This window comes from Chiloscyllium punctatum, chromosome 42 (assembly GCF_047496795.1).
Source record: "Chiloscyllium punctatum isolate Juve2018m chromosome 42, sChiPun1.3, whole genome shotgun sequence".
NCBI classification, from domain to species: domain Eukaryota; kingdom Metazoa; phylum Chordata; class Chondrichthyes; order Orectolobiformes; family Hemiscylliidae; genus Chiloscyllium; species Chiloscyllium punctatum.
In genome coordinates, this window is record NC_092780.1 from 5571638 (window position 1) to 5589343 (window position 17706).

General features: G+C 46.3%; 1 protein-coding gene across 2 annotated transcripts in view; it reads left to right on the top strand.

The window, feature by feature from the left end:
* The window catches only part of igf2bp1 (insulin-like growth factor 2 mRNA binding protein 1), a 172776-nt gene that overhangs the window by 139829 nt on the left and 15241 nt on the right, over positions 1–17706 (top strand). For both annotated transcript variants that reach the window (XM_072561291.1, XM_072561292.1), the window contains 3 exons: positions 8773–8908; positions 9395–9517; positions 10048–10167. In XM_072561291.1, the coding sequence (XP_072417392.1) occupies positions 8773–8908; positions 9395–9517; positions 10048–10167 (379 nt within the window). The remainder of the gene's footprint in view (positions 1–8772; positions 8909–9394; positions 9518–10047; positions 10168–17706) is intronic.

Genomic DNA, 17706 nt, shown 5'->3' on the forward strand with positions numbered 1-17706 from the left:
AGCCTGAGCTATACGTCTCTGCTCTTGTATTCTTGGCTTCTTGAAATGAAATCTAACATTGCATTTGTCTTCCTCACTGCCAATTGAACCTGCGTGTTAACCTGAAGAGAATCCTGAACTATTAATGCCTGTACCTTGCCTCCAACACCATGGGCTCTTATCTTATTTAGCAGCCTCTTGTGTGGCACCTTGTCAAAGGCCTTCTGGAAATCTACATAGATCATGTCCACTGACTCTCCTTTGTCTAACTTGTTCATTGCCTCCTCAAGAATTCTAATAGATTTGTCAGCCATGATCACTTCTTGACGAAGCCATGCTGACTCAGCTCTATTTTACCATGCACTTCCAAGCACTCTGCAATCTCATCCTTAATCATGAACTGTAAAATCTTACCAGTGACCGAAGTTTGGCTAATAAGCCTATAATTTCCTGTCTTCTGCCTTATTCCCTTAAACAAGGAGGTTACGTTAGCCATTTTCCAGTCCTCTGGGACCCTCTAATTTCTGAAAGATCACCACCAATGCCTCTATAATCTCTTCAGCTATTTCCTTCAGAACTCTGGGGTGTAGTCCATCTTCAGAACTTTATCCACCTTCAGAACTTTCAGCTTCTGCAGCACCTTCTCTCTCACCTCTGCTCCCTGACTGTCTGGAAGTTCTGGTATGCTGCTTGTGTCTTCTGCCATGAAGACTGGTACAGAGTAACTATTTAGTTCCTCCAACATTTCTTTGTTCCACATTCCCATGTCCACTCTGGATTGTCTCTTACGTTTCTAAAATTAAAATATGAAAATATAAAAATACCCTTACAAACCTCTTTTATATTACTAGCTAGCTTACCCTCGTATTTCATCTTCTCCCCCTTTAGTGCATTTTTGGCTGTTGTCTGCTGGTTTTTAAAGGCTTCCCAATCCTTTTGTCTTCCCACTTCTCTATATTGTGTGCTTTTTCTTTTATTTTTACTGTCTCTGACTTCCCCTCTCAGCCATGGTTGCCTCATCCTCCCCTTAGTATGTTTCTTCTTCGGGATGAATTTTTGCTGTTCCTCTCAAATTACCCCCAGGAACTCCTGCCATTGCTAATGGGCGGCACGGTGGCACAGTGGTTAGCACTGCTGCCTCACAGCACCAGAGACCCGGGTTCAATTTCCACCTCAGGCGACTGACTGTCTGGAGTTTGCACGTTCTCCCCGTGTCTGCGTGGGTTTCCTCCGGGTGCTCCGGTTTCCTCCCACAGTCCAAAGATGTGCATGTCAGGTGAATTGGCCATGCTAAATTGCCCGTAGTGTTAGGTAAGGGGTAAATGTAGGGGAATGAGTGGGTTGCGCTTCGGCGGGTCGGTGTGGACTTGTTGGGCCGAAGGGCCTGTTTCCACACTGTAAGTAATCTAATCTAAAAAGTAATCTAATCTAATCTTGCTGCTCCGCTGTCTTCCCTGCTAACGTTCTCTTCCATTCAACTCTGGCCAGCTACTCCCTCATGTCTTTTAGTTACCTTGACTCAACTATAGTACCATTACATCTGATTCGAGCTTCTCCCTCTCAAACTGCAGGGTGAATTCGATCATATTATGGCCACTGCCCCCAGGGGTTCCTTCACCTTAAGCTCCCTAATCAAGTTTGCTCTATCACACATCACCGAATCCAGAATTGCCTATTTCTAATGAACTCTACCACAAACTCATAGACATTCCACAACTTCCTTTTCTTGAGATCCACTACCAACCTAATTTTCCCAGTCAACCTGCACAATTTAGATTCGATTCCCTACAGTATGGAAACAGGCCCTTTGGCCCACCAAGTCCACAAGCTCCAAAGAGTAACCCACCCAGACCCATTGCCCTACCCTATATTTACCCCTGCCTAATGCACCTAACACTATAAACAGTTTAGTATGGCTAATTCACCAGAGCTGCATATCTTTGGATTGTGGGAGGAAACCCACACAGGCAGTCAGACGAGGTAGGAATCAAACCCAGGTTCCTGGTGTTGTGAGGCAGCAGTGCTAACCACTGAGCCACTGTGCCGCCCCTTTGTGAGTTTTGTGATAGAAAGGCATGTAAAGAAGGCACTATCTCCTGATTTATTTCTTTCTCACATCCTGACTACTGCTAAGGGCCTGTACACAACTCCTATCAGGGTCGTTTCTCCTTTGCAGTTCCTCAACTCTACCCCAGTAGATTTCACACCTTCCAACTCTATATCACTTCTTGCTATCAATTTAATTTCTTACTAACAAATCAACTCTGGCCCCTCTGCCCGTTTGCCTGTCTTTTTGATAGGATGTGTATCCTTGGATATTTAGTTCCCAGTCTGATCCCTTTGCATGCACGTCTCTGTGGTACCCAAAACATTTTAATCTGCACTGAAGCTCAGTTACCTTGTTTCGTACGCTCCGTGAAGTTAAGTACAACACCCTCAGTTCTGTGTTGACTCCCCATTTCCCCATTGTTGTCCTCTTACTTGCATTGCCTGCAGTTAGATTTCTGACCCTTTCCATACTCTCTGTCTTATTACTTGTTCTGGAACTGTGACAACCCCTCTGTTGAGTCCTGCCCCCACCCTTTCCATTTTCTATAATTTTCCATGCAATTGAACCCACCCTAGCCCCAACTATTCAGTTTAAAGCCGTATCCACAGCCCTAGTTGTGCAATTCACCAGCATGATCCAGATGGAGCCTGTCCATCAGAACAGCTCCCTCCTCTCCCAGTACTGGTGTCAGTGTCCCATGAACTCCAACCTGTTTCTCCCACACCAATCTTTGAGCCACACGTTTACCTCTTTATTATTGTTAACCAGGTGCTTACTCGCTCATTGCTCAGGTATTAATCCAGTCATTATTACCTTTCTGATTCACCTTTCTAATTCAGCCCCTAATTGCTTATGTACCCTCAGGAATTTCCTAGTTCTACCATCTATCTGTGGTACCTATATGGACCACGACAACTGGTTCTTCCCCATCCCACTCCAAGTTCCTCTGCAGCCCAGATGAGAGATCCTGAACATGGACACCAGGCAGGTAACACAGCCTTCAGGACTCTTGATCCTGCACCGGAGAACAATGTCTGTTCCCCTGTCTATACAATCCTGATTTCTCTTTTCCATCCTCTCTTGAATAGTTTCCTCTACCACCGTGCTGTGGTCAGTTTGCTCATCCTTACTGCAGCCCCCACTCTCGTCCACACAAGGGGCAAGAACCTCAAACCTGTTCGACAAGCTCAAGGGCTGAGGCTCATTCCATACTTCCTCCGGGATTCCTCTACTTGCCTTATTCATAATCACACCCTCCTGTTCCTGACCACCGACCAAATTCAAGTTAGTTAATGTAAAGGGTGTGACCGCCTCCTGAAACACAGCGTCCAGGTATCTCTCCCCCTCCCTGATGTGTCGCAATGTTCAAAGCTCAGACTCCAGCTCAGCAACTCTAACCTGGAGTTCCTCAAGCAACCAACACTTGCTACAAATATGGTCACTATGAACCATGCTGGGATCCACCAGCTCCCATACCATACAGTTACAACATATCATCTGGGCCTGCATTTTACTTATATAATTCTTAATTTGATTTCTAAAAGTTTCCTATTGACCTTTTAGTTTGTAACCTGTAAACATTTCCCCTATATACCTTCAATCTGAAAGTAACCTATTTAGTCAAATTAGTGGCTACTACCAACCAATGGACTTACAGTGTACCTGTGAAGCCTCCCTTTCTTCTGCGCAGGGCCTCTGATCCTGGCTAAAAAGGCCTTACAAACCATAAGCCAACCAAATAAGCAAAAGGAACCTTTTCCCCTCTGCACCAAACTCCCATGCTGACTCCAAGTTCTCTGAACTGTATATTCATTCAGGCTGTGTCTCAATCTGGGTGTGATCTCTCTGACCATGCACAACCTTCCTCAGCTTTCACCCTGACTCCAAGGCTTGGATCAGTGGTCTACCTCCTCCCCGTAAGAAGGTTAGTGATGCTGGTCCTTTTCCAAGGGTTTGAGATGAGGAAATACCTCTTCTCCCAGAGAATATGAGCCTGTGGAATTCTCTGTCCCAAAAAGCTGCTCAGGGCCAAACCATTGAATGTTTTCGAGAAGGAGTTAGATATAGTTCCTCAGGCTAAAGGGATCAAAGAGCATGTGGGAACAGGGTATTGAGTTGAATGATCAGCCACGATCTTATTGAATCCTATTTTCTATGTTTCTAAAATCCCTGGCAGTGCTGCACTCTCAGAATTGCCATCTTTCAGCTGATTTTGTAAAGCAGTACCCCATCTGCTGTTTTGGTATGGAGTAAAACAAAATCCTGGAGTACTGTCCAGGTGAAGAGACGGAGAGTTGTCCCCATTTTGCCAGTATTTGTCCCTTGTCCAACAGTGTGAAAACAGATGATAAGGTCATTATTATGTCATTGTTTGTGGGATCTTGCTGTGCAGCAGTTGTTAGTCCTGTTTCCTCAATTACAACAATGACTAGCTTCAAACAGCTGGACCTCACCGGCTGTGGACTACTGAGTGATGTCCTGAATTTGAGAAGGGCGTTATAGAATTCAAAGTTATTCGGTCTTGTAGTTAATGAGGAAACATAGGGTGGAAATTGATCTTTTCTCTAGAGGCAATAGCCCATTATGTGAAATCCATGGATTCACTTGTGAGGAAGGTTTGAACAGGTTAAGCTCCTACCTGCTTGAGTTGAGGAGAAGAAGATGTGACTTGACTAAAGCATAAGATCCTGAAGGAGACTTTGAAACAATGGATATTGAAAAGATATTTCTTTTTATGGAAGAATGTAGAACATATGGGTCACTCAAAAATCAGGGGTCACTCAATTAAAACAGAGGTTGGGCTTTTTTTTTCTCCCAGAGTATTAAGAGTTTTTCAAGCTCCCTTCCTGAAAAGGTGGAGGCACCAGAGTCCCTGAATATTTTTAAGGCTGAGGTGAATAGGTTCTTGTAAAGCAAGGGGATTGAAAGGTTATCAGGGATAGGCAGGAATGTGGATTCTGAGGTTGCAATCAGGTGAGCCATGCTCTTATTGAACAGGGAGGCAAAACCTGAGAGGCTGAATGGCCTTCTCCTGCTCCTCATTCGTAACTTGGTGAGCAAAAAAAGCTCAAAGTTTTGTGGCTGCTTCCTGTACGCCAAGCATGACTGATTACATTCAGTGCTTCTTTGAAATTGGGACAATATTATGTGTTCCAGAGCAGCCTTCAAACACAGGCCTCTTGAATGTGACAATGAGAGCCGAAGCACAAAGAGTGTGGAAACAGATCGTTTGGGCCCAACTGGCATTTATAATCCACGCAAACTTCCCCCAACTCCCTTATCTTACCCCCATAGCATTTAATCTCTTTCTCCTTTGTGTTTCTTTCCAGCTCCTCCTGAATTGTTTCCATATGTTCTTCCAGCTTCACTCCGGCTTCCAGGAGTTGGCTGCAGTCTCACCAATCACCCCTAACAAAATGGTCAGGTTTTATTTTGAAACATGACCTTAGTGCAGAGCTGGGAGGATTGGGAATCCCCTGCTGCTGGCTGCACAGCAATTCCACAGGCTGGTACTGCAATCTGTCCTCATTTCAGCCTCAAGGACCCACCTTTGTATTGTTACCATTAACCTAAGTCAGTGGGGGCTAAAGGCCCGACAGTGATATATGAATTCATTACCACTGTAAATTTATTGGAGTGAACATTAACCATGAGCCAATAAATCCTGCTCTTCCTCATTTGCTTTTTTTCCTTTATTCGCTCATGTGATTTGAATATTGCTGGATAAGCCAGCATTTATTGTTCTTCCTTAATTGTCCAGAGGGCAGTTAAGAGTCAAACACGTTGCTGTGGGTCTGGAGTCACGTATAAGCCAGACCAGGTAAGGATGGCAATTTATATCCCTAAAGGGCATTAGTGAACTAGATGTGTTTCTCTAACAATTGACAATGGATTGATGGTCATCATTAGACTCTTAATTCCAGATTTTTAAAAACTAAATTCAAATTCCACCATCTGCCATGGCAGGATTCAAACCCCTTGAGGAGGTGATGGTGAACTGCTTTGTTGAGTCGATGCAGTCATTTAGTGTTGGTACACCCAAGGTGCTGTTAGGGAGGGGCTGTTTGCAGTCAGCACGAATCATAGCCACAGTTTATTGGCTAATTTCAGCATGCTTCCCTGTCTCAGGGATACCAAGATCAATTGCAGTAACTATGACTGAGACCAGACCATTGCCCACAACAGGGTATTCAACAGCATCTTCCAAACCCACTTACTAAAATGGACATGGGCAGCCAACAGAGGGGAACACCACCCGTGCAAGCTTCCCTCCAAGCCAGGCACCATCCTGACTTGGAAATATATCCCCATTCCTTCCTATTGTTGGCTCAAACTTCCTACCTAACATCACTGTATCTCCCTACACTCCAATGACTGCAGTGGCTCAAAGAGTCAATCCCATACCACCTTCCTCAGAGCAATTTGGGATGGGTAAATCCCAAAATCTTCTCAGTCTGTACAAGGTTGAAGCACCATTGACGTCTCACTGAGGCACAACATGCCTGCCATCTCACTGGGGCATCACCCCAGCCTGGTCTACAAGCTTCTTGTTAACATTGTGCTCTCTGTTGGGTGCAGTGCCACCAACAGGCTCCTGCCATGATCGCAGCAGCAATCAGCCAGAAGAAACCAAAAGTAACAAAACCAGAAGGTGTAGACAAAGCTCAGCAGGTCTGGCAGCATATTTGGAGAGAAATCAGTTAGTATTTTGAATTTAGTGATCCTTCCTCAGAACAGAAACCTGAAATAAAAATGCTTGTCCAGACACCTCTCTGTCTCTCAAGCGAAGAAAATGCCCATTCACTCTCAGGAGATCCAAACGTCCTTCATCCCCAAAGAACCTTGAAGTGGTTAGAAAAATGTAAGTTCCTTCTGCCTTTATACATTAATCAATTAATAAGGGATTTAGTCATCGTAGAGTCAGAGTGCTTGCATACACAAAAGGAGGACCATCAGCCCATTGTCTCCATGCTGCTTATGTAGCATCAATCTACTTTTTGCCGTTCTCAGGTAGGGTCACTTGACATGCAACGTTAACTCTGATTTCTCTCCACAGATGCTGCCAGACCTGCTGAGCTTTTCCAGAAATTTCTGCTTTTGTTCTGAGTGCTTTAATCACCTTTTCCAGCACTTAGCCCATAGTGTTATATCCCATGGCATTTCAAGTGCTTATCTAAATACTTCTCAAATGTTGTAATGATTCCTGCTTCCATTGTCCTTCAAGGCAGTGAGTTCCAGATCCCCTTCACCCTCTGGATGAAAAAAGTCTTTCCTCTAAAGCTCCTTCTTACCTTTAAAACTGTGTCCCCTGACTATTGACTTCTCCACAAAAGGGAAAAGGTTCTCTCTATCTAACCTATATATGCTCCTCATAACTTTCTGCACTGCAGTCAGCTCCCCCTCAGCTCTGTCTATTGTAAGGAAACCAGCTCCAACCTATCTTATCTCTCTTAGCTGTGTGATGAAAGTGGAAAAGCTGAGATTGTTCTCTTTAGAACAAACCATGGGAACATTTGATGGAGACTTTCAAAGTCGTTGAACACTTGAAATGATAAGATTAGATTACATTACAGTGTGGAAACAGGCCCTTCGGCCCAACAAGACCACACCGACCCACCCATACCCCTATATTTACGCCTTACCTAACACTACGGGCAATTTAGCATGGCCAATTCACCTGACCTGCACATCTTTGGACTGTGGGAGGAAACCGGAGCACCCGGAGGAAACCCCCGCAGACACGGGGAGAACGTGCAAACTCCACACAGTCAGTCGCTTGAGGCGGGAAATGAACTCGGGTCTCTGGTGCTGTGAGGCAGCAGTGCTAACCACTGTGTCACCATGCCGCCCTTAAATAGGGAGAAATGCTTTCCAAAGTCAGAAGTATGAATAGCTGGTAGAGGGAGGTGAGGTGGGAATAAGGAGATTTTTCTGACAGGGCAAGTTATATCTGGAATGCAATGCATTAAAGAGCAGTGGAAACAGATTCAATAATAACTTTCAGATAGGCAATTGGAAAAGCATTTGAAGGGGAAAGTTTTTTTTCTTTTTTCTTTATTTTTCCTTTTCCCACACTACCACCTAACTGTAGTAGTGCTTATTTTTTCCCCAGCACCCATGTTTTGTGTGTGCAAGTGTGAGACACAGTGAGAGATACAAGGTGTACCAACTTTTATTCAATTTCCACCACCAGGAAGATAGGAAAACACCCGAGTGGCCAGTGACAAGCAGTGCCCTTCGCATCAAAGGGCAATGCTGTGTGATCAAACAGTGAAGGGGAGGGCAGGGATGAAATCAAAATTGAGTTGGAGGGGGAAATAATGCACTCCACTCCCTGCGGCGCCCACCTCTCCCTGAACAACTCCAGGGTGTGGGTGGAGACCGTGTGCTCCTTCTCCAAGGACACCCGGGCTCTAACGTAACTGCGGAAGAGGGGCAGGCAGTCAGCCCTAACGACCCCCTTCACAGGGGAAGTATTTTTATGGTGAAAGGGCAGTGAGTGGGATTAATTCGATAACTCTTTAAAAATTGGTGTATACATGATGAGCTCAAAGGTTTCATCCTGTGTTAAACATTCTATAATTCTACTCAGGCAGCTTGTTGCAATATGTTTTCATTTACTGTGAGATTTGCAAATTGAATTACTGGAAGATACATCAAATAATAGCTTTCTTTAAAAATTTTTTTTTCAAAGACTTGCTATACTATACCTAAATTTATCAAGTTTTCACTTGCTGTGCCAGCTTGCAGGACCTAACACTTTATAACCCAGAGAGAACCATCACAGTGAAAGGTTCCATCGAAGCTTGTTGTAAGGCTGAGGAAGATATCATGAAAAAAGTGAGAGAAGCCTATGAGAATGACATTGCTGCTATGAATGTAAGTTTAAATGTCACAAAAATGTCAGATCTTCCCCTCCATTGAGATATACTTTCTAATTTGCTTTTCACTTTATTGGGCTTGCAAGTTTCTAATTTCATTTCATATATTCACCCTCTTTCTGTTTTTCTGTCTACCCCATTCTCTCCCTACATATTTCTCTGCATGGATTTATTGCTTCCTACTTCATCCTCTCTTCCACTGTCTATACTTCTCTTTCACTGTGTTCTGTCACCCTGTTTATTTTAGCTGTTTCAATTCTCCCTTTCTCTTCATTATCTAAAGCTCGTGTACCATTAGAGATGTGGTTGCCCAGGTGTAGCACTCCTGTATCTCCCTGAGAATACCTGTCCAGGTGTAACATTCCTGTAAATCCCTGAAAATACCTGCCCAGGTGTAACACTGCTGTATCTCCCTGGGAATACCTCCACAGGTGTAACACTCCTGTGTCTCTCAAGTGCTAATTCATATACTGTTCTTTTTCAGCTCCAGGCAAACTTGATTCCTGGTCTCAATCTGAATGCTCTGGGCTTGTTCCCACCTTCCTCATCCACCATCCCACCTCATCCTGTCGGAGTAGCACCAGCAACACCTTACGGTCCCTACATGGTGAGTCACTCACTGCGATTTTCACATCTAGCCACTTTGCTTAGGAGTGAGACCTGAGATCTTTGATCAATACAAAACTGGGAGGATTGTAGATTGTCAGGGAAGAACTTTCAAAAGGGAACTGGAACTTTAATTACAAAGTCAGAAGAATGAAGGAAAGAGTGGGGAGCAGGACTTCTAAATAGACAGCAAACGTATTGTAGGCTGCAAGGCCTCTGTCTCTGCTCAGAGGTCATTTTTAAGATGGGATTGAGCCCACATGAGCAGCATTGATAAAGCAGTGCACCTCCTGGTGTTCATACCTATTGAATCAATGGAAATTAACCTCCAGAGTTACCTGCTGTGTGTGATTATGTCAATATCACAGTCAGGCACTATGACTTCCTCAGCTGGATTTTGGAAGATGCAAATCAGAGGGTACTTTTTCATCCTGTTTTGGGTGTTCTTGTTAAGATTAAGCCAGTGGGAAGTCTGTTTAAGGGATAATGCTGAGCCTTGGCCAGTGATGACAATGCGTTTGATTTCTGCAGCAAACCTCTGATCCTGAGACAGTCCATGTATTCATCCCAGCCCAGGCTGTGGGTGCCATTATTGGAAAGAAAGGGCAACACATCAAGCAGCTTTCCCGATGTGCGGAGGCTTCGATTAAGGTAAGTACATTTGCTTCTTTTCATTGATTCTCTAAGATGATGATGAGTTTTCTTAAGGCTTTGTTAGCAAGTGAGTTGGGAGGGCATTAGGTGTCAGTTAAATTATGGGGACTGGGGTTATACTTGGGCCAGAATAATAATTATCAACATACAAACTAAGAGCTACTGCTCCTCGGATGCTGCCTGAACTGCTGTGCTCTTCCAGCACCACTAATCCAGACTCTGGTTTCCAGCATCTGCAGTCATTGTTTCTATCTAATGGAAGAGGCCATTTGACCCTTCATGCCTGCTCTGCCATTTGCTAAGATCATTGCTGATCTGACTGTGTCTATCTGTCTATCACCTGTAATTGCCTTCTTAATCAGAATCTGTCTAAGTCCATCTTCTGAACATTCAATGACACAGCCTCTCCTGCTGTCTGGGAAAGAGCATTCTACAGATCAATTAACCCCTACCCCTTCTCCAAAAGAAAAATCTCTATCCCCCCTCAATGGGAGATTCCTTATTTTTAAATTGAATTAAATCCAGACAGTCCCACAACGGGAAACATCCTCTCAGCATCCATTCTGTAACCTACCCTCAGGATCTTCAGTGTGTTCCAAGGGATCACCTCATTTTTCTAAATTCCAATGGATACAGGCCCAACCAGTCCAACCCTTCATTATATGCCTTCATCCTAGGAATTAGCTGTATAAGCCTTTTCTGCATTGCTTCCAATGAATTATGTCTTTTCAGTGTATAGTACTCCAGATGTGGTCTCACCAAAGCCCAGGACAGCTGTAGCACAACTTCTCTCCCTTTTATATTCCATGCTCCTTGCAGTAAACAATAATATTTCCTTTCCCTGTCTGATCATCTGCTGTATCTGTCTTTGTGGTTCATTTCCAGGACTCCCAGAAGCATCTTTACCTTAAAGCTCTGCAATCTCTCTCAAAACCTCATGTTTTCCTTACCTCTTACTCCATCTGCCTATTTCACTGGCCATTTATTTAACCCATCCATATCTCTTTATAGACTCCTCATGTACTTTTTGCAATTTTTGTGTCCTTGCCACCTGGTTGCCAATTCTGAAGCAATGTCCTGGAGTCTCCAAGTATTCATCTCCTGGGCATTGCCGTGAGCAACAGCCAGTGACGAATTAATTTTAATTTCTGGGACAATTTCCATTTTTTTAAATTACCTAAGTATTGGAGGAAGTTTTGGATCAGTTCATTTGAGGTCACATAATGAAATCTTCAGGACTACATCCAGTCAGAGTTGGCAAATGTAGCCAGGCTCCCTTCCTCAGGACATTGGGTCATAGAGATGTACAATACGGAAACAGACCCCTCACTCCAACTTGTCCATGCCGACCAGATGTCCCAAACCAATCTAGTACCATTTGCCAGCACTTGGCATATGCCTATTCATATACCCATCCAGATGCCTTTTAAATGCTGCAATTGTACCAGCCTCCACCAGTGCCATTTGCCTTATGTTAGAGGAAGAAATCAAAAGGCTGGAAAGTGAAGGAATCATCAAACCAGTCCAGTTTGCAAAATGGGCAGATCAGTTGTACTGATTCTGAAGCCCAATGGATCGGTTTGTTTTTGAGGGGATTTTTAACAAGCAGTAAATTGCCTTTTGCAGCTGGATAAATATCAAATCCCCCATATAGAGGGTTTATATGCAAAGCCTGGCAGGGGACTGTCCTTCACGAAGCTGAACATGAGCCATGTATATTTGCAATTGCGGTTAGATGAGGTTTCCAGATGTATGCTTCAGTTAATATTCATAAGGGTTTGTACCAATATACAAGACTGTCATTTGGGGTACTGCCAGCCTGTGCAATTCTTCGGCGGACGATGGAGAACATTTCACAAGGTCTACCCAGGTAGCCATTTATCTAGATGACATGCTAATAACAGAGGAGACCAGTAAGGAGCACATAGAGAATTTGGACGTAGTCCTTAGATGTTCCTGCCAGGCAGATGTATACCTTAGAAAATGTGTGTTCCAGACACCCCAAGTGACCCATTGGAGGATAAAATGAGATCAATCAAAGGTGCCCCAGTTCCCCAGTCTGTCCCGGAGGTTAGCTCTTGCCTTTGGCTGGTGAATTATTATAAAACGTTCATAGACAACCTGCCCTCCATCCCAGCAACTTTGCATCAACTCCAAAACAAGGGTTAGCCTTGGAGCCAAGCCATAGCTTTTAGAGAAGTGAAGAAACAGTTCTCATCCTCTAAGGTGCTGTCACACCATCATCCCAAGTGAGATTTGGTATTGACATGTGTACGGTGGAGTAGTATTAGCTTATAGGTGGGCCAATGGAAAGAAACACTCAATAGAATATGCATCCTCAGGACTTTGGCTAAAACAGAGCGTAAATACGCTCAGGTAGAGAAGGAAGGTTTGGTGGTCATATTTGAGTCAGGAAGTTCCAACAGTACCTTTACGGATGTAAACTTTTAATAATAACGGACCACAAACCCCAGCTAGTGCTTGCCCATAGCTTCAGGCCGAATTCAGCAGTGGACTCTAACACTAAGTGCATATAATTACAGGTTGGAACATCATCCTGGAGGCCAAGTAACAAATGTGGATGTCTTGAGCCTCCTTCCACAGGCAGGTATACCACCAGTGATACTGTCACTGGAAGATTCCCTTCTGGTTTTAAATTTTCTGGACACACTTACAGTCACAGCTGACAATATCATACTTTGGATGCAGGAGGATCTGGTCCTGGCAAAACTGAAACAGCTGGTGGTGATGAGGAAACCAAAGGACCATCACAACCAGATTTAAAATGTTTCTGGACTTGGAGAGACCAGATCACAGTAGAGGATGGCATATTAATATGGGGAGGAAGAGTGACTGTCCCGAGCAAAGGTCAGCTGGCTGAACTCCACCAGGGTCATCCAGGGGTTCCCAAAATGAAGATGTTGGTGAGAAGTTATGTCAGGTGGCCAGGGTTGGATGCAGACATAGCTGTGTTGCTGGGCCGTGCACAGAATGCCAACAAAGACAAAACTTATCACCGGCAGCTCCCACACATTCATGGGAATCGCTGGGTAACCCTGGACTCAGGTTACACATCAGCTATGCAGGTCCTTTCATGGGCTCAATGTTATTAGTCACTGTGGACACCCATTCACAATGGCTGGACGTGGGCAGATTTCATTCGTCAAACATAGGGACGACGACAGAAAAGCTACGCACATCTTTTGCAATGCGTGGACTCCCAGAAGTGTTGCTCACAGGAAACAGGCCATCATTTTCCAGCAGGGAATTTGAGTATTTCCTAAAGTCAAATGGCATTCAATATATAAGGACAGCCCCATACCACCCATCATCCAATGGTCTGGCAGAAACAGCAGTCTGAACTTTGAACGCAGACTTAAAGAAACAGCCTACAGCTTCACTTGGTACCAAACTATCCTGGTTTCTATTTGATTATCAGCCCACCCCTCATAACCACAGGGCTAGCTCCAGCAAAGATGCTAATGGGGAGAAGATTCCACCCCCCACGCTGATTGATGATGTCACTTCTGCCCCATCATGGCCACTCCCACAGCCACTTCCACTCCTCACAATTCCTCATACATCACACGTGACATCACTTCCGCTGCTCACATCAGGTCTGATGTTATACGCTCAGTGACTTCCGCCACCCCTACTGCCGTGTCTGCCACCACTTCCGCCCCCACCAACGCCACTCACCTGCATTCTGCTGACACGCCTCCCACAGATCCCACTGTCACCATTCCTGGCCCCCAGAATCCTGAGGGGAACACCACCCCTGCTCATGACTCTACCCCCATTCCCCCCACCATCACACTCACTCCAGTTACCGGCTCCGCCCCACACTCCCAGCTCCACACCCACACCAGATCCCAGCTCCCAGCCCTGCCGAGTTTTCACCATCCCCCCAGACCTCCCCCTCACTGAGGACGAACAATCAGTCCTCAGCAAAGGATTCACCTTCATCCCCCTCTGTCCACGCATAAATGAATTTAATACACACTGTGAAGTCGAACACTTCTTCCGCAGACTCCGCCTCCAAGCTTACTTTCACAATCAGGACTCCTGCCCACCTTCTGAGGACCCCTTCACCCACCTCCAACACACTGCATCCACCTGGACACCCCGCACTGGCCTATTACCTGCCCTCGACCTCTTCATTTCCAACTGGCAACGAGACATTGACCGCCTCAACCTGTCTACCCCCTCCCCCACTCAAACCTCTCACCCTCACAACACGCAGTCCTCCAATCCCGACCTCACCATCAAGCTAGCAGATAAAGGGGGCGCAGTGGTAGTCTGGCGCACTGACCTCTACACACTGAAGCCAAACACCAACTCGAGGACACCTCTTCCTACCGCCCCCTCGATCATGACCCCACCCCTATCGCCAAACCATCATCTCCCAGACCAAACAGAACCTCATCACCTCAGGAGATCTCCCACCCACAGCTTCCAACCTCATAGTCCGGGAACCCCGCACTGCCTGGTTCTACCTCCTTCCCAAGATCCACAAGCCTGACCACCCTGGCCGACCCATTGTCTCAGGATGCTCCTGCCCCACTGAACTCATTTCTAACTACCTCGACACTGTCTTATCCCCCCTAGTCCAGGAACTCCCCACATACGTTCGAGACACCACCCACGCCCTCCACCTCCTTCAAGACTTCCGTTTCCCTGGCCCCCAATGCCTCATCTTCACCATGGATATCCAATCCCTCTACACCTCCATCCGCCATGACCAGGGTCTCCAAGCCCTCCGTTTTTTCCTCTCCCGACCTCCTCAACAGTACCCTTCCACCGACACTCTTATTTGTTTGGCTGAACTGGTCCTCACCCTTAACAATTTCTCCTTCGAATCCTCCCACTTCCTCCAGACCAAAGGGGTAGCCGTGGGCACCCGTATGGGCCCCAGCTATGCCTGTCTCTTTGTTGGCTATGTAGAACAGTCGCTCTTCCGTAATTACATCAGCACCACTCCCCACCTCTTCCTCCGCTACATTGATGACTGCATTGGCGCCACCTCGTGCTCCCGCGAGGAGGTTGAGCAATTCATCAACACATTCCACCCTGGCCTTAAATTTACCTGGACCATCTCTGACACCTCCCTCCCCTTCCTGGACCTCTCCATCTCCATTAATGACGACTGACTTGGCACTGACATTTTTTACAAACCCACCGACTCCCACAGCTACCTGGATTACACCTCTTCCCACCCTACATCTTGCAAAAATGCCATACCGTGTTCCCAATTACTCCGCCTCTGCCGTATCTGCTCCCAGGAGGACCAGTTCCACCATAGAACACACCAGATGGCCTCCTTCTTTAGAGACCGCAATTTCCCTTCTCACATGGTTAAAGATGCTCTCCAACGCATCTCATCCACATCCCGCACCTCCGTCCTCAGACCCCACCCCTCCAACCGTAACAAGGACAGAATGTCCCTGGTGCTCACCTTCCACCCTACCAACCTTTGCATAAACCAAATCATCTGCCGACATTTCCGCCACCTCCAAAAAGACCCCACCACCAGGGATATATTTCCCTCCCCACCCCTTTCCGCCTTCCGCACAGACCGTTCCCTCCGCGACTACCTGGTCAGGTCCACGCTCCCCCCCCCCCAACCTTACAACCCACCCTCCAATCCTGGCACCTTCCCCTGCCACCGCAGGAATTGTAAAACCTGCGCCCACACCTCCTCCCTCACCTCCATCAAAGGCTCTAAAGGAGCCTTCCACATCCATCAAAGTTTTAACTGCACATCCACTAATATCACTTATTGTATCCGTTGCTCCCGATGCGGTCTCCTCTACATTGGGGAGACTGGATGCCTCCTAGCAGAGCACTTTAGGGAGCATCTCCGGGACACCCGCACCAATCAACCGCACTGCCCTGTGGGCCAACATTTCAACTCCCCCTCCCACTCTGCCGAGGACATGGAGGTCCTGGGCCTCCTTCACCGCTGCTCCCTCACCACCAGACGCTTGGAGGAAGTACGCCTCATCTTCCGCCTCGGAACACTTCAACTCCAGGGTTGAAGTGGACTTCAATGTGGACTTCAACAGTTTCCTCATTTCCCCTTCCCCCACCTCACCCTAGTTCTAAACTTCCAGCTCAGCACTGTCCCCATGACTTATCCGGAATTGTCCGACCTGCCTATCTTCTTTTCCACCTATCCACTCCACCCTCCTCCCTGACCTATCACCTTCATCCCCTCCCCCACTCACCCATTGTACTCTATGCTACTCTCTCCCCACCCCCACCCTCCTCTAGCTTATCTCTCCACCCTTCAGGCTCACTGCCTTTATTCCTGATGAAGGGCTTTTGCCCGAAACGTCGATTTTACTGCTTCTTGGATGCTGCCTGAACTGCTGTCCTCTTCCAGCACCACTAATCCAGAAAAAGATTCCGCACCAGGTTTATATGATTAGATTCCCTACAGTGTGGAAACAGGCCCTTCGGCCCAACAAGTCCACACCACACTGAAAAGCAACCCACCCAGACCCAATCCCCCTATATTTACCCTGACTAATGCACCTAACACTACGGACAATTTGACATGGCCAATTCATTTAACCTGCACATCTTTGGACTGTGGGAGTAAACCGGAACATCTGGAGGAAACCCACACAGTTAAATTTGGTCTTCCTGGACCTGGACCTGGGGACAGGGTGAAAGGGCATCAGGGACACCAATGCCGAATACAAGACTCTGCTAAGTGAGACAGACAGTTTACTTCAGGAGATGAAGTTTGGCGTCGGTGTGATGGTCCTGCACTAGCATGAGGACCAAATGAAAATTGCAAACTGGCAAACAGTGCAGGAGGAAAACATGCCCGCCTCCTCGACTGCCTTTCCACCTAGAACCCATTGTTCTAGAACCCATGGGTTCTCCCTCTCCAACAAGTGTTGAAAATGCCCTGGAATCTGAGATGGACCCATGGCCGATGTTGCAGCCTCAACTCCTTTGCTGCCTGAAGCGGAGAATGAACTTCTTCCGACGCACTTCAGGCGTAAAAGGTGAGTTACTGTGCGTTGCATGCCACCTGTATCAGAGGCAGAGTTGGCAGAACCTGACCTGGTGCATAAATGCCCCGGGGGAAGCTACAAAAAAAAAAGATCCAGCCTATGTCCCCAGACTCAGACGGGGAGGAATGTGGTGATTGTAACAAGGTCAGCCAGGTGGACGTCATAAAATATGAGTTTCCTGATTAGACAAGATTACCAGCCTCAATCAGGGAGTCATGGATGACAGATATTAACAGAAGTGTCAGGCACTCTGTTCACTCTTGAGAGCTGGATCAGTGTCAAGGACTCTCCCCGTGTAAATAAAGGGTAACCTGGTGATAGGATACTGGCCTCCGTGGAGTTATTTAATGCCCCTCATGATTTTACAAAACTCTATAAGGTCACCCCTCAGTACTCTTACACTCCACAGACAAAACGTCCCAGCCTATCCAACCTCTTCTTATAACACAAACCTTCCAGTCTTGATAAAGTCCTTGTAAATCTTTTTTGTATACTTTCCAGTTTAAGA